We start from the raw sequence: 21,532 nt of genomic DNA on the forward strand, positions 1-21,532 counted from the left end.
GAATTCTCCAGGTTTTAACAATGGGGAGACACTAGTTTTATAAAGCCCAACCATCATATCAAATCTTAATAGTTAATAGTTAGTCTTATTTCAGGTTTTTGAGCATTATGTCTTTCTTGTTAAAGTTTCATTTGTTATTGTGGCTTAGAACTGCAATTTGTTTGTGTCGTATCATTTGTTTATTCCATAAAATTTATTATGCACCACTTGATTGCAAAAACAAAACAAAACCCTCAAAGTGGTTGCTGCTTTCGAAATCGGATGTTTCCCCCACTAACATTTCTACTGTATTTCCAAAGGGAACCAAAAGTCAGATGATGGATTTGTCGAACTCTACTCAGAACAAGTAGAGCTTGCAATCCAAGCTATCCTGGGTGCAATTCAGTGTTTGGTAGAAAGGAAAAAGGTAAAAGAAGACGACACCTCACAGAAGGAGGATGGTGAGTCTTAACTTTTGTCCTTTTCTCTGAAGCACTCTTTATACTTTCAGAAATATTCTCTCTCTTTCCCTCTCTCTCTCTCTCTCTCTCTGTGTGTGTGTGTGTGTGTGTGTGTGTGTAACTGAACACAACATATATCCTGACAAATTAGGGGCAGAGGTGGATGTTCTAAATATGATTACCACGGTGAAATTGTGAAATTTGTACTTGCTGTAGCCGCTGCTTCCTGAATGCACCCCCCCCCCGCAAGAGACTTGTGGAATTCAGAGGATTCTTGAATGCTCTGATATATTTTATTAATCTGTTATTTATTGCATTTATATCCCACCTTTGCTCCATGGAGCTCAAGGTGGCACACATGGTTCTCCTCCTTCTCGTTATTATCCTCACATCAGCCTTGTGAGGTAAGTTGGGCTGAAAGACTGTGGCAAACCCATGGTCACCCAGTAACTCTAGCCACAACACCACACTGGAGGGTGGAGAGAACTGGCAATAGTGCCAAGGCCCCTTGTCTGTGAAGGGCAATCAGTACAGTTCTCTTGGGCATCTGGTTCCTCCTGGATCCTGCAACATGCCGTGGTGCTCTAGGGCAGGAGTGGGGAACCTTAGGCATGGGGATCAAATGTGCACCTCCAGGCCTCTCTGTTTAGCCTACAACACGACCCCTTCCCAGCCACACACCCTCTCCCCGGGCCCTCACCAGCCCTGCTTCATACTTTCCTTGAATTTTTTTGCCTGGCTTCAATATGCCCTTGAACTCTGATACGGCCTTTTTCTTGCCTGGATGAAAGATGGAAGTGTGTGTAGAAACTAGCCTACTGTACAAAGGCAACATTTTCATTGGGTAAAAATGTTTACCCAAACCTTTTCTGATTAAGGATGAATTAAGTCTTCAGTCTTTTCCCTTTTCCCTTTTCTTACTCAAGGGGAAGAATCCTTGGTTGACAGGCTCAAGGCAGGGCATTTAACTAAACTCTTGGATGAAGACATCTGTGCAGATGTGAATTCTCTGCATGTGCAGAAAATCATTTCGGTTATTTCAGAACTCCTGGAGCGACTAAAATCCTATGGCGAGGATTACACTGAATACAAGTGCAAGGTAAAATTCATCTGTCAAAATGTCCTTGCTCTTCATTGAGGCTTGGTCCAGCTGGAGGAGGCTTTGAATGTGAATTTCTAGACTTTCTGTAAAAGGCAAAATAGCAGAGGGAAATTGTAAGGTCACTTAGAAACTTCTCGTTTTGTCTTGGTGGGGGCGGGGAAGCCCCTATATTTTTAATGAACATTGGATTTATTTCTGTCCACAGCTTTTCAATCAATCCTGCCACTTACTGGTGCGTCTAATGCCAATACTTTACAAATATTCCAATATCATCCTTTTCTACCTCACTGTTACCTTGGCTACACATAGGAGCACTGGGAAATTGCTCTCTGTTCTAGCTAACATATTTACAGAACTGGCCCGGAAGGTAAGAAATTCTAGTTTACCCTCTCAGTGGATTTGGGAAAGGGGATAGAATTCTGAGATATCTGGAGTTGTGAATAAAGCTTGTTTAAAGAAAGCCACAGCAGAAGCAAAGATGTTCGTCAGTGTGTTGAATGAGCTCTTTATCTTTGGCTCCATAGTACTTTATTTGTGTGCCTGTAGATAGATAGATAGATAGATAGATGATAGATAGATAGATAGATAGATAGATAGATAGATAGATAGATAGATAGATAGATACAAGTCTGTGTATAATCTGTCCTTTGGAAGCTTAATTGTGCTAAAATCTGTCCAAAATGTTTCAACTTCTTATTATTGTTATTATTATTATTAGGGGTTTTGTTTACCAAAAGAGCTAATGGAAGATGCAGGAGGAGAAGGAGGAACAGAATTCCATGATTACGAAGGAGGTGGCATTGGAGAAGGGGAAGGCAAAAAGGATGTGAGTGACAAGATAGAAAGCGAAGATCAGGTACGTGCCAAGTGGGATTTGAGGCAGCAGCTCCAGAGTAGCCATGAATATGTTCATAAATAAGTTAACGATAGTAAGCCAGTGTAAATTTCACCAGTGCAAGTAACCCCATTCCACACCCTATTCAGGAGTGGCTGGGAGGGGCTACTGTTGGCTGTGTTGGCAGGCAATTATGGGCTTGAGTTTTGAGGATTGGGCCCTAGGTCACTTGACCTAGCTGAACAGACTTTGGAATAGCTATAAGTCTCTCCTTGTCCTGTCCCACCACTCCCCTGGAATGCCCTTTTTCAGGACCTAGGCTGGTTTAAGATTGTCTGGCTGAGTAGGGGTGAGGGAATTGCACTGACATTGTTACAGTTTAGCTGAAAGTCAGCCAAGAAAGCCCCAAGTTCCCCCGAATTCAGAATTTCTCATCCCAACGGACCTTGGAGGTTGGACCCTGCTCTTATTTTCATATAGTTTAATAGGTTTCATAGTAACTTTCATTGTCTCTCTCCCCCCCCCCCCCAAGCCATCTGCTGCTTACTCCTAAAAAAGAAGAAAAATGCCTTGGATTCTTAAAGCAGTTCTGTCCTCCTGCTGGGGTTGAGCAGTTAGATTTTATTCAGTAATAAAACTGTGTTGCTGAGATAATGGTGGGGATGAAACTAATGCTTCATTAAAAGCTGGAATATTCTTTGGTTAAATATCCCAGGTAGAAGATACTTACCAGAAGGGTCAAGAAAAGGAGGATGAAGACCCAGAATCCAAACCAGGTATTGAAGGAGAGGACAATGCAATTGAAATGTCAGATGATTTTGAAGGAAAAACCTATGACGGGGAGCAAGAAAACCAAGGTATGTGGCTTGTACTATGGCAATTGTAGGTTTCGCTTGTCTGTCCTGTTATATGCCAATACAGGTGGTAATGCTAAACATTTTTTTTGTGGGCATCTTTGTGCAAACATTGACATTCAATGGAAGTACTTGCGCAGAATTAACATTAAGTGTGATTCCAGCAGCTTGATGTCCTTCTGTGGCAAAATCTGGCAGAGTTCAGTATTTGTGAAAATGGTAATGCTGCTGCTCTCTTATTAAATTAATCCTTGTGTGGTTAGGAGCTCTTCCTGATTAATGACTATAATTGGAAGCTGGAAGCATCTATAACTATTTCTAAATGCAGCAGAAGTCCAGCTATATCATGTCTGTGTGTAGTGTGTTATTCTAAGTGGGATAGAACAATTGGGCGAGACAGTTAGTGAACCTTACCAAACAGTTTTCATGACATTACTGTTAATTTCAAACTGTGACAGACCCTTGGAGAAATCTGAATAAGAATATACGAGAATATACATTCTGTTCAAATGTTCATAATTCTTATTTCTGCTAAGCTTTTTCCCTTGTTTCACCAAATGTGTTGAAACAATTTCAGGAGATACACTTCTTGTACAGTAAGCCCTCAACTGCCACAGGGGTTACATTCTGGGGATTGCATCTAAACCCCAAATCACATACAGTCAAAATGCATTGGGTTCAATGGTGGGTGGGATTGCCAGAGTCTCTTTTCCTGGATACCCACCCCCTTTCTGCCCACTTTTTAATTAATAATAATAATAATTGCCATGTGAATGAAGCTGAATGTGAGCAAGTTAAATGCACGTAAGTTGCAGGCTTACTGTACTCATGTAGGTGTCCTCTGATGCAGAGTGGCTGAATGGTTTTAGACTGTCAGCCTAGTCCAGTCCCTGCCAGTATAACGTGTGCATTGCTAACCTGTAATGTCACCATGCTTGTGGGGTTCATCTTGAAAGTTTGTGAAAGGCCATGTGTCCCTTATGCACTGAGTTCTAGTACCTTATAAAGAGGATGGTGCAAAATGAGCTGTGTTGCCTTATACAGAAGAAGACGACAAATCTGACGAAGAGTTAGACAAACAGATGGGAAATCTCGGAGATGCTGAAGCTGACAAATTGGATGAGAGGCTTTGGGGAGATGACAACGATGATGAGGAAGATGATGAGAGTGATAATGAGGATGATAATATAACAGAAACGGGACCAGGAATGGATGAGGTAAAAACGTAAATAAAAGTGTGCTCCAAGGAGGAAGCATTGTCCAACTTTATAATTTTATGGTACGGTATATGAAATACAACACAGAGATTAGTGTCTCAGTTTTTTGTGAGACTCCCTTTTTAGAATGGGATTATTGAGAAGCCTGGCTTGGATTTCATAAAATCAGCAAGGAGTAAACTATCCTGCTGTCTACCTTTTTTTGAAGATGCCTCTCTCCATATGGAACTTGCCACCCACAGAGAGTGGCTGAGGAGGCAGTGCTTCAAAATCGTCCAGTCCTCAAGGTGTAGATATCAACAGGGGCTACCAAATCCAGAGCCTTTTATGTTGCATCCCTAGTTTTAGACATCTGCTTTCCTATGAAAAGAAATGGCGACCTTAGGGGTTGTTGTTTTTTAATCGGATATCCATCCATAGAGTGACAAGGAACAGATAAAACACCTACTCAATCTTCATAATACACAATTCCTGTAAAACAACTGTTGTCTTAATATATTTTGGGATCCAAAATGTGCAACCATGTTTCCTCAAGTAGACTGGTAGCTAGGATGTTGCCCTTCAGATGTCATTGGACTCTGAACTCCCATTAGCCCCAACCAACGTAGCCAATGGTCAGGAATGATGGAAGTTGCAGCCCAGCTATATCTGGAGGGCCCCACGTTGACTATCCCTGACTTAAAAAAAACGCACAAGGTTATACACGCATAACGTTATGCAGGTAGTTTAAACAACTGCGTGCACCTGCCTGAGAACCCTGCTATGATTAAGCTTCCAGGCAAATGTACACAGTCATGTGTTTATCATCCACCCTTTGCACGTTTGCTGTGGGAAATGCCCTGGGCTTACACACACAAAAAGCTGTTAGTGTGCCGCCGCCTTTAGTGTAATAAGTAGAGTGTTTTGATAAAGTAGCCATTTGTCTCAAAGCGTGTTGTATGTTCCCTGTGGCTTGACTGTAACAGACCCAACAGAATTGTATATACACCAATGGTAGCAGGATGTACAATGAAATGGTTCCATGGCTGTTTTCCTTGAACAACTTAGGGCGATTCAGAACTTGTAGCAAAAGATGACAACACGGATGTTGACAACAAAAATGATAAGAAATCTCCCAAAGACGAAGAAGAAGAGAATCAACCAGATGGTGGTGAACCCAAAGAGAAAGTCCATGAGCAAATAGATGAGGTAATGAGAGCAAGTTTGCTGCAGAAAGCTACGTTTATATAACTACCGTTTATTTTAACTGAACTTGAGCAACATGCGTTTCCAAAGGGTTTTTATGTATTGCTATTTCCAAGAATAACACCTGCTCCTTCTTAAATAGTTTGTGGTCCCATTGTCTTTGTGGCTTTCATTCTTTTAAAGCCCTAAATGGCCTCGGCCCAGTATACCTGAAGTAGTGTCTCCACCCCCATTGTTCAACCCAGACACTGAGGTCCAGTGCCGAGGGCCTTCTGGCGGTTCCCTCACTGCAAGAAGCGAAGTTACAGGGAACCAGGCAGAGGGCCTTCTCGGTAGTGGCGCCCGCCCTGCAGAACACCCTCCCATCAGATGTAAAAAAACAACTACTATCTGATATTTAGAAGGGAACTCTGTTTAGGGAAGTTTTTAATGACTGATGTTTTAATGTATTTTTAATCTTTTGTTGGAAGCCGCTCAGAGTGGCTGGGGAAACCCAGCTAGATGGGTGGGGTATAAATAATAAATTATTATAAATTATTTATTAATTAATTAATTAATTAATTAACTGGTGCATATTTAAGGTCCCTAAACCTAATCTGCGGGTTACCACCTGATTGGATTTTATTCTGATCCTGATCCTGATCTGATTTTAGGATGTATTTTAATTGATTGCCTGATTTTATGTTAATGTTAACATTTGATGTTAGCCACTCTGAGCCCGGTTTTGGCTGGGGAGTGCGGGGTATAAATAAATAAGATTATTCTAGGAAACTAGGCCTCTTTAATGAAGTTTGGCATCCTTTCTGTTGGGGGTTCATCTAAAGATAACTTCAAGAGTTACTTTACTATGGCTCTCAACAGGTTCCCTCCCTGCCCTCCCCCCCCAACTTCCTGCCTCCATTCCTTGTATGATGTGTCACTTCTTTCTGTTTAACAGCGTGAATATGATGAGAACGAGGTAGACCCTTATCATGGAAATCAAGAGAAACAGCCTGAAGCTGAGGCATTGGATCTTCCTCAGGACCTGAACCTAGAGAACGGAGAAAAAGATGACGAGGACAAGGAAGAAGAAGGAGGTATGGCTCACAAGCTGTTCCTTTATCAGCAGATATAAAGAAAAGAAAATACTACGTAGTTGTGGTGCCTCTTGAGTGTCTAGCTTTAATTGGGGACTGGGTGGAGGTACAGAGCCTTAATCTGATTCCAGACAAGGGTCGTCCCTGTTGTTTGGGGAAAATAAGGATTGATGTCATAATTTTGATCATTTGTGCTTATAACCATTGGAAGTTTGTGAATTAATTGCTGCATCTGATTGTGTTTGCATTGAGGAGCACTCATGTGGTAGGGAGGCTGTTGCCTTTTCCACACAGGTTTGGAATAGGCTATGATTGTCTTCGAAACTTAGGAAGAATCTTTCCAGTTTTGTCCCACCTTCTGAGGTGCCTGGGCCATTTATATCAGTGTTGGTTTCCATAGCTCTCTAGTCTCAAGTATCTGTCATCTTCTGATCCTCTCCTATTCCAATCAGGGGCACACAGTTTGAAAGAGAGATTCTTATGATATTGTTTAGTGGCCCCTAGGTCAATCTCATGCCTGTATTTGCAGGACTAAAACACTGTACAGTGTGGTAAGATGCACATCAGGGGCATAGACCAAGGAGCAGTGGACTAATTCTGGTTTCATGGGGCATATCTGCCATTTGCCTGTGTGTTTGCATGCATTCTTCGTATTTTAGGGTGTTCAGTACCACAAATGTTGATATGTGTATATAACAAATCTTTCACCTATTTCAAATAAGTAGTGTATTGTTTGCATGATTGATACCATATAGAGAGTTGGGCATTGGAAATACATAATATCAGCACTTCCATTCCTGCAGTACGTTGACATATTGACTATCTATGCTTGTACCAAGGGAAAGTTTCAGGTTAAATGTACCTTACCTTTTCTTTTTTAAGGATTATCTAGGAATCTTAGTAAATCTTCCTCTCTGTTCCTACCTGCCCAGCAGTCGGTAGGAGAAAAAACTGAATTCTGCCTGCCTTCTGAAAGGTGTGTCTTTTGCGTTGCTTTAGGAGAAAATCCTTTTGAGATTGAGGAGAAGACGATGGATGTAGACAAAAAAGAAATTAAGGATTCTGAAGAGACGGGAGAGGATGGTCAGGATCCTGAGCAAGCTGAGAAAGAGTCCTCTGAAGATAAAGGTGAAGGAGAAGATAAAATGGAGGAAGAAGAAACAAAGGATGAGGAAAGCGCAGGGCATCCTGATGCAAATATGGAGGAAGAAGCAGAGGAGCCAACAGAAGACCTGAGTGAATCTCCTGAGAAAGAGGGAGAAAAGGGCATCCCTGACCAAGGCCTTAATCCTCAGGTTTTGCTTATTCTTTTATTAATAAAAAATAGTAAATGGCCTCCTTGAGTTCCCCTGCAAGGAGGCATGTGAAAAACACATCTTAGTCTCAGCACCTTAGTGTATGTAGAGATAGTATACAGTTTTAAGGCTAAAATTCCAGTAAATGGTAGTAGCAAATTGTGGTTTTCTTGGACAGCAAATAGATCTCCTGTAGTACAAAACCCTTTCTGGCCCTCCCTCCCATCACACCTGTCAAATGATCATACTGATGTCTTCATCTGAATTGCTTTAGAAAGAGGAAGCTATCGATAACCCTGACAAGGACGAGGAGCTGCCTGATGCCGTTGAGAGAATGGAACATGAAAATTACGGGCAGGCAGGAGAGGAGAACCTGCAGAGCGACACGGCCGTGGAGCTGGCCGGAACTGCTTCTGAAAAGGACCAGGCGAAAGAGGTGAAGCGGGGAAAATCCCACAGTACCTTTTGTATTATGTGGAACATACTTTGGGGGAGGACTTCTAAAGCACTTAACTTTTAGGGTTGTCTCGCTGCTGCTGATTTTTCCTCTCTGGGTAAATACAATGCTTTTGGGGCACACAACTGTCTTCCTGCTCTCTCCCTGCCAATAAATCTCAGTAGCTGGACTGCTTAAGCCAGAAGCTAATTCTGTATGCTTAAATGGACGTAGGAGATGCTCATATATATGACTGTAACACACAGGGCCAGCAGCCCCTGTTTTCTGCTGCTCGATTCCCTCAGTTGTTAATCGTGTGCACAAATCGCAGATCCCACTGGGGCAGTCTCATACTAAAGGAAAACAACATATGTGATGGCCGTATGCAATGAGCAGTCTGTGACCCTAAGTGCAAGCAGAGAGGCAGCATTTGTTGATTCACCCTTCCTTTTGCATCTGCCACGCTACCTTCCCAGGCTCTGGTGTGCAAGAGGTGTCCAAGAGTGCATTGACTCTTCCTGTCACTCAGGCCAGAGTCCTTTGACTAAACTTCATATAGTACAACTATCTACAGTGGTTCTTCGCCCAGGAACAGAGCTACTACCCCCTATATCAACTCCCACACTGTTCTGGAAGGTCCCCTGAATCTACAGCACTAATATTTGGGGTGCTGGGAACTGCAAGGCATGTGCATTGGGGAAAAGGAAATGGGCAGAAATAGCCTCTCCTCCCTTCTGTTACCTGCTGCTGTCCCCAAGGATTTTTTCCAACCCTGTGGTCGAAGCATATTGATCGTGTTTCACTAACTAGCCTTGGGGTTTTCTGCCGTGTCAGAATTTACACCCTGGCTGCTTCTTAGAAGCTCAGTCGGGTATGCTTCTGTGTTGTGAAGACACTGCATTATTCTCAGATGAGTGTGGAACTGTGTGTTCTACGTTTTAGCAGAAGACTTAACTTTGGTGGTTTGTCTGTCTTTCTTCAGGAACATGGAACTGGAGCTGCTGATGCAGATCAGTCAGAAGGACACGAGTCTGAGTTAATGGCACGACTGGCCAGTCGGAAACAGAGCAGGAAAAATACACAGGTCTTTTATTCTTTCATAGATTAAAGAAATTGTGAGCTAGCTTTTTTATATGACCTTTTCTGCACCTCCTGGACTAATGCCTGGATCAGAAATTATTCAGCAGCTGTAGTACATCCCAAATGCTCTTAAGCAGCTCCCAGCTGCTTTTTAAAATACATCTTTGGAGAGAGTACATTTAGAAATTCATATTTAAATGCAAATTTTCCCGCATTTTTTAAAAAGATGTTTATATTTCCCCCAGTATCAGAGGCTGCTAATGCACTCATGTTTTGCTTGTGGACTTTGAACAGGCACCTGACTGTCTGCTGTGAAAACAAAATGCTTACCTAGATAGGATTTTGGTTTGATACTGCAGGTTTGTTCTAGTGGGCAGTGTGATAAGTTACCGAGCTTCTGAGCCTTGACTTTGGTTTTTCCGAACCTCATTGAAATTTCATTGCTGTACTTGCCCATTTTTCAGAGTTTTAAGAGAAAGCCTGGCCAAGCCAACAATGAGCGCTCAACGGGGGATCACAGTCAACAAGTTCACAAGCGGCTGAAAACTGTTGAATCCAGCAGCAAAGCAGAACAGGAGCAGGTTCAGCCAGAACGAAACATGGGAGAAGCTGATGCCTTTGAGCACATTAAGCAAGGCAGCGAAGCCTACGATGCACAGACCTATGGTATGCCAGGATTCGCACAGTGATGTCAGAGGGACAAACAATTTTAAATCCTTTGTACCACTAAACCTCCGCTTACAGGAAAATGAGCATGCATTCTTTATTGAAATAAAAGCAATGAAACATGTTAGATTTGGTTTGCACAACTTAATGCTGGGGAAAGTATTTAGATGAGGAATTTTTCAAGGAACTTGTGTTTGCTTCTCTCTTATAGTTCGCTTTGCGTGGCTTCATTTTTAAACTTAATAGGCAGCCATGTTTTATTTCTCCCCATTAAATCAGTTGAAGCTTTAAAAACAAATCCCTAAGAAGGTATTTTCTAGCGTTCCAGTCTAGGCTGCAGTCCATTATCTCATGGTGACAACACACTTGGGGGTGGGGCTATTGCCCAAAGCTTTATTTTACAGTGGTAGGTAGCCTGGTTTAAGATAGCAGCTAAAGTGCTTTAAGTATCTCCTGCAACTGAAGTATCTCTTGCAATTAAATCCCAGCTAAATGCTACTGTGGTGAATCCTACTTGCAGTTTCTAAAACAAAGTATTTTCATGGTTTCTCTCAAATCCACCTGTTTCTTGAAGGATGTGTGCTTAGATTTTATGATTTGTAATGAAACCTCTTTCTGTCTGTCAGTGAGGTGTGTAACTTGCATTTTTCGAGACTGGAGCTAATCAGTTTGTCCTCAGTATGATGAAGTCCGAATCTATTGTACCTGTACATACCATGAGTGTTTTAGCACACATCAAGTGCAGATGTGTGGTAAAATCCACTTTTAACACTGAAAAGGGCAACCAAAGTTCAACACGTTAAGGAAGTGTAACCCAGGAGATTGTGGTTCACATAAATTCTTCATTCATCTCATCTCATTCACCTAGGTCCTAAGTCATAGCAAGGTGGGTAGGAGGCAGAGCTATGAATGGGGAAATCCTCAGTTTGAAGTTTGCCTTTGCTATGACCTCACTAAGAGGCTTTAGGCACAATTCTCTCTCCCCCATCCCTCCCTTCTCCCCCTTAGCAATATGGGAATGGTGACATTGACCCTACCTGGAGGTTTTAAAGAGTGTAAGATAATGCAGGTGAAGTACTTTGAACACTCCCAAACGCTATGTAAATTGCAATATTTATTTCACTCTCTGAATTGTTGTTTCCCCCACCCCCCCTTTCAAGTGCTTCAGGTGTCAAGTTAAAACTTTATAGATATTGATGACTGTTAGTTTGGTGATAGGGGAGAACAGCACAGAGTTGCAAGATTTTGGTTTGATTTTGGCTATGTTTCCACCAGATGTAGCTAGCGAAGAACAACAGAAAACAACCATGCCTGTCACCGAAGACAATGAAGAACCAGTTTCTGAAGATGTAACTATGGAAACAGAAGCTCAGAAAGATGAGGATCTTAGAACGGTAGAGGCGGAGAAACTGAATCCAGAATTAAAGGCACCTAGTGCTGCTAAATCTGGTAAGTTGCCAGCTCATTATCTTTAAAAGAATTTTATTCTTCGGGAATAATTTCTTCATTTCAATTGAAAACAGTCCTGTAGTGCCTTTGGGGCATACTATTTGCTCCCTGGCTCTGACTCACCCACCCTGCCCCTACTGCTCACATGTTGCGGGGAGCCAGGGTCTCCTACAAGGAGCCTGCTGTGCCATACATGATTTTAATCCTGTTACCATGCATGGGGAGTTTATGCATCTGCGGCAGGCAATCCACTTCAGATGTTACTCCCAGGAGTGGCAGAGCCAGCAAGAGCAGCCTCTGTCTTCCCTTCACACCACTGTAACCAAGTGAAGGGCCAGTACCTGAAAAGAGTTAGTATTATGTATTGAATTTATATACCGCCCTATACCCGGAGATTAGTAGTATGATTGCTAATGGCCCTGAAAATGTGTGAAGCAAGCATGTCATTTATTCAACGATAGGACCCGAAGAAGTCGAATTGGACGGTCAAGCCCTCAATTCTGAAGAAGACGAAGAGCGTAGAACAGAAAAATCGCCACCAGAAGTAAAGCCGGACAGAGACAAAAACTCTACCATACATACTGCCCATCAGTTCTTGAGGGATACCTCCATCCAGGTAAACTACCAATTGTGCTATTCAATAAATAGGATGTGTTGATTGATGTAAATCTCTCCAGGATACAGTGCTATTGTAATTTTAGTTTATCGCCAAATTAGTTTCTTGCTCTGAATCAATATTTAGGTTCCACTGAGGAAGGACCTCCTTATACATATGGTAGAGACTGGGATAGGGAGATCACATGACTGTGAAATACTAGAGAAGGGAAGGTATACATCTGATCTACATTACTTAAGCAGATTTCCCTCTACATCAAAGTAGATGGCTTTTTTTAAATGACAAGTTGAATCTCAGATCTTGTGGCCTCAAAATGCATGTGTAAGTGAGCTGCCTGTAGGTGGGACTGTCTATAATTGAGTCAACACTCTCAGCTTTGACAACACGGATCACTTATTTGGAGGGCTGGAAATCCTTGAGTTTGGGGGCACCATTCTCTCTGCAGAGATTCAGCTCTGGTAGCTTTGCATGCGCACAATCTGATCCAACTCAGTATATTCATGCAGAAACTTGCATCTGCATGGAGATTTCCCTCAATGGATGGGGGGAATTTAGAAAATACCAGTCATGGAGATATTTGCAGCTGGATGTTTTCCTCCAGACCCCCAGCATACAAGGAGATATATCAGATTTGGGCTTGGTCATGTGGTTCAGAGATGAGATTAGTACAGTAATATGCTGTATGCACATAAATTTTCCCCAGGAGTAGAAAAGTAAATTTAGAATTTCTCCTTAATTGTTGCTATCCAGTGGTCCAGAACACTAAAAGTTCTCCTAAAAAGATCAGGATGTGTTTTTTTTTTTAAAAAAAAGTTTGCTTTTGGAGGTAGGTATGTATGTATGTCGGGATTAAACCACAGAGCCTAGGACTTGCTGATCAGAAGGTCGGTGGTTCGAATCTCCGCGGCAGGGTGAGCTCCTGTTGCTCGGTCCCTGCTCCTGCCAACCTAGCTGTTCGAAAGCACGTCAAAGGTAGATAAATAGGTACCGCTCCAACGGGAAGGTAAACGGCGTTTCCATGCACTGCTCTGGTTCGCCAGAAGCGGCTTAGTCATGCTGGCCACATGACCCGGAAGCTGTACGCCGGCTCCCTCGGCCAATAAAGCAAGATGAGCACCGCAACGCCAGCCAGTCACGACAGGACCTAATGGTCAGGGGTCCCTTTACCTTACATGTATGTATGTATGTGGCAAGTATGTCATTCTAAAATACCTGTCCATATTGTTTGATTTAAATTTCAATTTGTTGTTTTAAGTGCATTGTTAAGGATCCTGAAGAGCTAAGAAGAGAACTAGAGAAGCAACTGGAAATTTGGCAGAGTGGAAACGCTGCTGAGGTTAGTGAAATGTTTAGCCAAGCAATATACATTTGCATAATTCTTTTGGAAAGCTTTTTATTGAATATAAATGGAATATTAACACATTATTTCCAAAGCCATGTTAAATGTTGGGTTCTGGTACAGCTTAATCATTACAGAGCAAGGGGTGGAATTGTAGATACTGATAATCTTCTGCAATACATGGACGGCAATTATACACATAAAGACGCTTAGCAGTTGATCAGTTTATACCACAGAATGCTAAGACAAAGCTATACTCGAAAGTTCTAGCAAGAATTATTTAAAAAAGCATTGCTATAAAAGTATTTGCAACTGATATATCCTGAATTATTTAGGTTTTGTACTTGGGAAAGAGATCTATGTATAGAAAGGTTAATGCTCTGGGCTTTCAACTTTACTAATAAAAATTCTATGGGGTTTTTTTTATCTTAATTTGCAGGAAAAGGCAGCAGCAGAGATGTGGCAGAGATATCTTCTCCTCACTGCACCACTTTCACAGCAGCTCTGTGAGCAGCTGAGACTCATACTGGAGCCAACTCAGGCAGCCAAACTGAAGTAAGTTGGGTCACTGTAAAAATAAAAGCAGAGCCCCCTATATACACCGCGATTTGGCACCCAAGCCATCTTTCCAGCTACAACTGCTTTAGCCTATTGTTACTATAGGATGTATCATTCACTTTCCACTGGAGTCAATGGCAAGAAATCAAAGCGATTCTAGACTGTTGCATTATGTGTGCTGTATAAATGTGTTTGTTAAGTCATTCGTTTTACAAAGTACTTTGAAAGTTAAAGCGCTGTAGGTTTTGATTTGACACAGGCCACTATTTCCAGAGGTGTAGCCATATTCGTCTGTTGCAAAAACAAGACCGTTGTATCACTTTAAAAACTTAACACATTTATTATAGTAAAAGCTTTTTGTGGACAAAAGTCCACTTCATCAGAGGTACATGTGTGTAGTTTGCATGTATGCATGAAGGAAAGTATGTAGTAGGAATGGGGAGCCAGTGTTCAAATGTCGTTGGACTACAATTCCCATTATGTCTGACCATTGGCCATGCTGCCTGAGGCTGATGGGAGTTGTAGTCCAACCATGTCTGGCAGGCTACCATCCCTCATTGATATGGTTTGACCTGGACATTTCTCCGGATCAAACTGTATCATGAACAAAAGAGCTCCTTTCATTCACAGGGATGGCTGGTTTCCAGTGTTGGAGGAAAGAGGAAAGGAGCATATTTTTGCCAATTTCTCCTGCATCTGCCCATGCTGCTTCTCCTGCTGCTCTGGGGAGTCATTCAACCTCCTAGAGCAGCTTTGGAGAGGGTGGAGGAGGAATTATTGGCAGAAAATCACCTTCCTGCCTTCCAACACAAGTGGATTTCCACGCAGGTTTAGTAGCAAGTTCCAAATTAAAGATTCCAGAGAAGCTTATTTTCCCCCCTGAAAGGAAACATGTCCAGCCCTTGTAGGCATTGCCTGCTGAAATCTCAGAGGGGAAATTTGGTGCCTTTGACCCACCCATGTGAAACCGAAATAAATTATGCAAAATAAGAAGCAATGTGCAAATAGGCCTGGCTCCTCTAAATATCAGGACAGTTACATAGGTGTGCAAGTAATGAATCTTGATGCCCGAAAAAGCTGTCTTATTTTTGGCTATTCGTTATCTACCAGTTCATGTAAAATGCTTTCTCTGAAATGTATATCCCGCCAAGTTGTTTTTTCCTCCCCCAGCAACTGTGTTACTGTTAATATTGTGCCTTTTCTTCTTAACTACCAGAGGTGATTATCGAACAGGAAAAAGGCTGAACATGCGCAAAGTAATTCCATATGTTGCAAGCCAGTTCCGAAAAGATAAAATTTGGTTACGGAGGACCAAACCCAGCAAAAGGCAGTATCAGATCTGCTTGGCCCTTGATGACTCTGCCAGTATGGTAGACAACCATTCTAAGCAGGTAAAACAGAAATTGTGAAGAAGCCAACTTAAAAGTCTTATATGAATGAATTCAATATTCATCTTTCATGCATCAGACTTGCAGTTAACTATACAGGAGGCATTTCCCCACCTCATTGCTGTTCTTCTTCCTTCTCTTTCGTCAGCATGGCTGCTACTGTTTGCTTCCCTCTGTCTGTCACCATGGGGTTTACTTAACACCAGATGCTCATTCAACAAGCTCAGGGATAGCGACAGGGATATAGGAGGGTGATCATATGGCTGTGATGGATGAGCATGCATTTCTTTCCCTGCAGCAGGGGGTTTAGCAATGGGGAAAGTTTCACCTGGGGGGAAAGTTACAAGCAAGTGCAGATTGCATTGCAGGGGTATATCATTCCATTTTCTAATTCCTTTGCTTCTCTGATAGTATCACATATCACAGTGCATTTTTGGTCCATGACAAATGCATGAAACAGTTTTAGAATTTTGCAGTTCGTTAACTTCTGTGGTGAATTCTATGTACTTCACGTAGATATACAACAGACTCAAACTTTTATTTGTTTTCTATAGCTTGCTTATGAATCCCTGGCAGTGATTGGAAATGCTTTGTCTCTCTTAGAAGTGGGACAAATTGCTGTGTGCAGGTAAGGCTATTTTAAAGCCAGAGTTGTCGTCATAGAAATCTTTTTACTGCTGCTCACTGTACTGTTTTAAAACGTTTCATTTTATTTCAGTTTTGGAGAGGCTGTTCAGCTGCTACACCCATTCCACGAACAATTCAATGACCAATCGGGAACGAGAATACTCCAGCTGTGCAAATTTGAACAAAAGAAAACTAAAATAGCTCAGGTATCTCTCATCTTGGATGAGTGGGGCTGCCTTTTTTCATTAAAAGTTCCTAATGTTGTATTTAAATAACTTTTGTGCCAGGCTAAGGGTGTTCTTAGGTTAGTTCTTTTACTTTTCTGTCCAGTTTGTCCATAGAATGTTACAAGAAGAAAATGGTCTTGTCTCTGCACTAGCCTGGTATATTGCTTGTAACAAAAAAGAATGGTGCAGTCTTGTGTTTACTGCAGCCTCTTCAAAACAGCCAAGGAAATAATGTGGCTGCCGTAATAATTTTAAGTCTATTTTGAGTTCACAACCTTAGGCTGCAGTTCTCAACTTGCGTTCCCATTCATTTCTGAAGAACAATTGTCTTAGAAAAGAAATTGTTAGCTCACAGCTGATGCACATATATTCTCTCGCTTATCTACAGTTCCTAGAATCCTCAACAAATATGTTTGCTGCAGCACAGCAGTTCTCTCAAAGCATTAATCCAGGTGAGTTCTCCTCTCCTTTGTTGTATACAAACAAGTTAGGCATGGTAGTTGAAATAGTTCTTCATTGGATTTATCAGGAGTGTGGCTCTCTTGGCAGAATGCTGAATACACAAATGGCAATTGTTAGTAAATCAGGCTGAAATCCTAGCCCAACGTATGTGGGGAGTAAGCCCTGTTTTGGGGTAGGACTTGCTTGTGACAAGACATGATTGGGCTAGCTTTGTGAGCTCTTCTCAGCTTAATATTTTAATTCTTGTTTCTTCTTTGTTGGCACTACTACTGGACAGTGGGGATGTTTCTTCCTGTTGCTTTTAGAACATTCATAAGCATTGATTGTCTTACTTTAAATTTCGTGTCCCAATTTTGGGAAGCAAAGCTTTCACATCCCATTCAGGGATGTATTTTGTACTATTTTTATACATAAAACTTTGTTCTTGGGGCTGGCTTTCATGTCCACTTGTATGTTAAAGTAATAGAAAATGTTAGTAAGACTGAATATGTACCCTTTTTCTAGTTTTGTTTGCTAAAACTGAAAACATGCCTTTCTCAATAGAAACTGCTCAGCTACTTCTAATAGTGTCAGATGGAAGAGGTCTTTTTCTCGAAGGCAAAGAACGTGTCACGGCAGCTGTTCAGTCTGTTCAGAATGCAAATATCTTCGTCATTTTTGTAGTGTTGGACAACCCTAATTCACGGGTGAGTAAATGAACCATCAGATAATTGTACCACTTTTAACTGGGTGGAAAAATCACCTTGGTTGGGTTTAAAATAGGTCCAAGGCATCCTGTATATGAAAAACTTTATTAAACTGGTCAAGCTTCCTGCCAACCATAGATTTGGGAGCTGAGGTTTCATACTATTAGGAAAAATCTACTTTCATCTGCACTTATTTCTGGTTCTTGCCTTCAACTTTCGTTTTGCTAATAAGAAAATTTGCCTAGTGTTTACAAACTTCCAGAGTTAACTGCTGACTACCTTTCCTGCAAAATAGTTTTTTTTATATTTAAATCCAGCTTCTTCTGCCTCTCACCTTGGTGAGGAAAGCAACAAGTCCCTTTCCATTGGAGGTCCAGCTCAGGTTATTCTCAGCCTGACTTTGCAGGTTCTAGATCAAGGAACAAAATTCTGCGAGCATCTTTGTCTTGACATTCCCTGCCACAATACTGGCATTTAGTATTCCTACTGTGCTAAGTTTATTTCCAATCACAGGCAGCAGTTTGTGCATGGAGACTATGAGACTATGCTATAAAAGACCACATGGAGTAGGAAAAAAGCTACAAGTAGTGTATGGTGACAGCCCTGAAATCAGCACTAATATTCTCTCCCTTGGTGACCTCCTGCTTTAGTCTTCAGTAACTATTGTTAGGATTGTCTGCAAAGGCTACGATCCACTCATTTGAAAACAGAATGAATTGGCTCTTTCAGGAGATTGGTGAGAGATGAGGTCTGAGGGAGGCAACTTTTTTCATTGATCCCAGCTGCATAATGCTACTTGTGTAGTCCTGTATCTGATGTTGTCATTTTAATTCACAGGATTCCATCTTGGACATTAAGGTACCTGTGTTCAAAGGCCCAGGGGAATTGCCAGAAATCAGGTCATACATGGAGGAATTTCCCTTTCCTTTCTACATCATTCTGAGAGATGTGAATGCCCTCCCAGAGACCCTCAGTGACGCACTGAGGCAGTGGTTTGAACTGGTGACTGGTTCAGACAATGTGTAGAATTTGGCATGTCATGGGAACATATAGTTGGCAGTTAATGGCAAAGGTCGTCAGCAAATTTGAGTTGCTGTTCAGACGGGCCAGAAATTACACACAAACATAACATGCATTTTTCCCCTTAACAGTGCAGGAGACTATGCAAACCGTGATGAACTAAAAGACTGTTCACTTTCTTGCCTATATCTGAAAACAGTGGAAAACCATCTCCTGTATTTTTTACTCTTTGTATAATTTATTCTTATTTCTGTATCACTAAGAAATAAGTGGCTCCCAAGACTATTTTCTATAGTAGTAAGAAACTAGTTTCCTTCTGAAAGGAAGTTGCAACTAGAATGATTAACCATCATTAAAGAATACTTGTTTGTTTTGGGTCACATGTGTGAGTGGGACCCTGTGTTTGGAGGAAGGGTTGAATTTTACACAACCAAAAAAAACCACAACCACCACAAATCCTACTTGAATACTTGAAACTGTCGCTGAACAGTTGCTGGTTTTATGATAATGCTGGAAGAGTAGTTTTTTTAGAGAAAGACTCCGCGTTATCATTTTACACTGTGAACTTTGCCCTCTGTTCAAGGGAAATAGTGATAAACACATTTTAGTATCCTGAAAGCATGCCCAAGGCTCTTTCTGTCGTCTCCTATTCCCTGCCCCCCCCCCAACTTTTTTCATTGCAAAAGCTATGCATCAGTCGTGATTACTAATAAACAATGTTTTGCTGTTTGTATTGTGGTGTCCATTATTTGTTGGAATATTAAGATTCTATATTAAGAATCTTGGGAACTTAATAGAATTGGTCTAGAGTGGGCCTGACCTTCCTGCGCTGCTGTGACCTCAGGTCTGCTTCCTCCCCACCACTTCCAGGAAAAGCACTCGTCACATGATGTGTGCTTTGCTTGCACAGCCCATAAAAGAAACGTGTTCACCATCAGATTCAGATTTCTCCAGCTTCTTTCCAGAATGGACAAAGATGGGTCCATTGAGCGATCACAAGACCTCTTGGAATTTGCCCTTCTCTCTCTCTACAGAAGATAAAGAAGGAATTCAGTATAAGGGAAACAATAACAGAAGACCTAAAAAGAAAAAAAGCCAACCATTGTTGATATGCATTTGTCAAAGACCTCCAGCTCCAGGGAAATGAAGCTGGACAGGAGCTTGGGCTGATGACGTTATCCTGAAAGACTCACTTAAGGCCTTCTTGGAGAAAATGATTTTGAAAGCTACATGGATGACCCGGAGCCCTTTGTTTTGCTCTTTTCAGAGGGCAAATCCAAGCCTGATTTCTATGTTTTGACAGTTAATATTCCCACCGTAGTTTTCTCTGTAAACAACTGTGACTTTGAGGGGTGACTAAGTTAGCCCCCTTTGGATAAGCACACAGAATATTTAATGTTTAAGGATGATTCTTCGGGCACATTCACTTAGAATTTAAGTATTACAGAAAAAAATACATGAGATTAATAGCATAAGAAGCTTGATAAAATGCTGGCATTGCAAGCCAAAATACTGATTGTTGATGCAGAACTGAGAAACCTTAATTAGATAATAGAATCAGCAGTGGTAAAATTGGGCAGCAAGGAAAAGCTCATATGAAAGGTCCAAAGTGAAAGGAGTGAAAGATGCTCAAATGATGTGATGTTTACGCCCAATTTTTCCTTTGGATTAGTCCCCCCCCCCCAACCTTCCTCGGTTTATCAAAGAAAAACAAAAGTTGTAGGAAGGGAGTTGATAAATCATGCCCCAAATTCATACTTTGCAACTTCTGCATTAATTTTGATTAAACAATTTACTATCGGTAAATACAAATAACTTCTATTTTCTTAAAAGTTTTGAATAGAAGTTACATAGCACTATTGTCAAAACCTAGATGCTGCAAAAATGTGTATCAGTGTTAAAAATAGAATCTGCTGTGAATACAGCTTGGTAAATTAATCTATAAAGGCAGATTAATTCAGGCCAATTAAAGTCTTTTTCAGCCGGAGATATAAGCATATTGTTACAAGATAGGGGATGGGGAAGAGTGATGTACCATTCTGATATGCAGGTTTGGGCTTTCTCCAAAGGATGTTACAAAAATAGGCAGATGCCTTTTATTCCTACTTTAACAAGTTCAGTTGTGTTGCAATAGGGTAAAGAAAATCTCTGTACTGTTAAAGCTGTTTAACTTCTGATGGAAGCAGTCTTTCACTGATTAAAAAGTGATGTCACCAGAGTTAGAACTTCAAGCTTGCTCTCAGGCACAGGCCTATGTCACCTTAACTGCAATACTTAGCCTTGGACCTTATGCACTTACATGTGTACCTCTGAGCTTGCAGAAAGTACTTTTTTGTTGTGTTGTAATATACAGTTAGTTGCATGAGGGTTAACCTGAGCTCAGGTTGGGGCTTAGCAGGCTCCCAGTAGCTTCTGCTCCCCCCCCCCCTTCCTTTTTCTCTCTGTGTTTGTGTGTGCTCTTCCTGGAGCAAGAGGAGTCGTAGTCATGTGGCTTTGGCTCCCAGCTCAGCTGATCCTGCAGGTGAACTGAATCTCTCCAAAAGGCAGATTTGAAAAGCCTGCATCTGTGCTATATATACACGATGCTTATTTGTAAGGAAACACAGTTCTTTCCTTTCTTGGGTCGTTTGTTTCACTGCCAGCCGACGGAGGGCTTATTTCGTTGCAGCTTCTGGAAACTGTGAGTAAATATTCCACTTATTTGCAAATCACTTATTTGAGTATTTTCGTGGGGAATGTTTGTTGAAAGGTGGATGAAGGCGGATGTAAATCTAACCAGGTTAAAAAAGGTGCTTGGAGCAATCACCGTTGTGCTTGACGCTGCCATGAAAGAGTAAAACTCTTTCAAAGCCCTCTCTCGGCCCTTTACGTGGGCTCCGCTTAGCTCTGGCCGGAAGCTCTGGCTTCGTCGAAGCTCTGGCTTCGTCGGCGAGCCTGCAGGAGTCCGTTCCGGCCTTCTGTTTTGAGAGGAGGA

The 21,532-nt window shown here is 41.6% G+C and overlaps 1 protein-coding gene across 2 annotated transcripts in view; it reads left to right on the top strand.

The window, feature by feature from the left end:
- Positions 1 to 19,291, top strand: part of MDN1 (midasin AAA ATPase 1) — an 88,755-nt gene extending 69,464 nt beyond the window's left edge. For both annotated transcript variants that reach the window (XM_081905542.1, XM_081905543.1), the window contains exons 81-102: positions 300 to 440; positions 1,367 to 1,539; positions 1,748 to 1,909; positions 2,261 to 2,398; positions 3,093 to 3,234; positions 4,276 to 4,448; positions 5,496 to 5,636; positions 6,571 to 6,709; positions 7,709 to 8,004; positions 8,279 to 8,440; positions 9,423 to 9,524; positions 9,985 to 10,186; positions 11,462 to 11,635; positions 12,097 to 12,251; positions 13,507 to 13,587; positions 14,030 to 14,145; positions 15,365 to 15,539; positions 16,091 to 16,164; positions 16,255 to 16,369; positions 16,779 to 16,842; positions 17,396 to 17,538; positions 18,376 to 19,291. In XM_081905542.1, coding sequence (XP_081761668.1) covers positions 300 to 440; positions 1,367 to 1,539; positions 1,748 to 1,909; positions 2,261 to 2,398; positions 3,093 to 3,234; positions 4,276 to 4,448; positions 5,496 to 5,636; positions 6,571 to 6,709; positions 7,709 to 8,004; positions 8,279 to 8,440; positions 9,423 to 9,524; positions 9,985 to 10,186; positions 11,462 to 11,635; positions 12,097 to 12,251; positions 13,507 to 13,587; positions 14,030 to 14,145; positions 15,365 to 15,539; positions 16,091 to 16,164; positions 16,255 to 16,369; positions 16,779 to 16,842; positions 17,396 to 17,538; positions 18,376 to 18,564 — 3,257 coding nt within the window. In that variant the 3' untranslated portion in view covers positions 18,565 to 19,291. The remainder of the gene's footprint in view (positions 1 to 299; positions 441 to 1,366; positions 1,540 to 1,747; positions 1,910 to 2,260; positions 2,399 to 3,092; positions 3,235 to 4,275; positions 4,449 to 5,495; positions 5,637 to 6,570; positions 6,710 to 7,708; positions 8,005 to 8,278; positions 8,441 to 9,422; positions 9,525 to 9,984; positions 10,187 to 11,461; positions 11,636 to 12,096; positions 12,252 to 13,506; positions 13,588 to 14,029; positions 14,146 to 15,364; positions 15,540 to 16,090; positions 16,165 to 16,254; positions 16,370 to 16,778; positions 16,843 to 17,395; positions 17,539 to 18,375) is intronic.
- Positions 19,292 to 21,532: the final 2,241 nt, after the last annotated feature.

Source organism: Podarcis melisellensis, assembly GCF_964234715.1.
Source record: "Podarcis melisellensis genome assembly, chromosome: 3".
In the NCBI taxonomy this organism is placed as follows: domain Eukaryota; kingdom Metazoa; phylum Chordata; class Lepidosauria; order Squamata; family Lacertidae; genus Podarcis; species Podarcis melisellensis.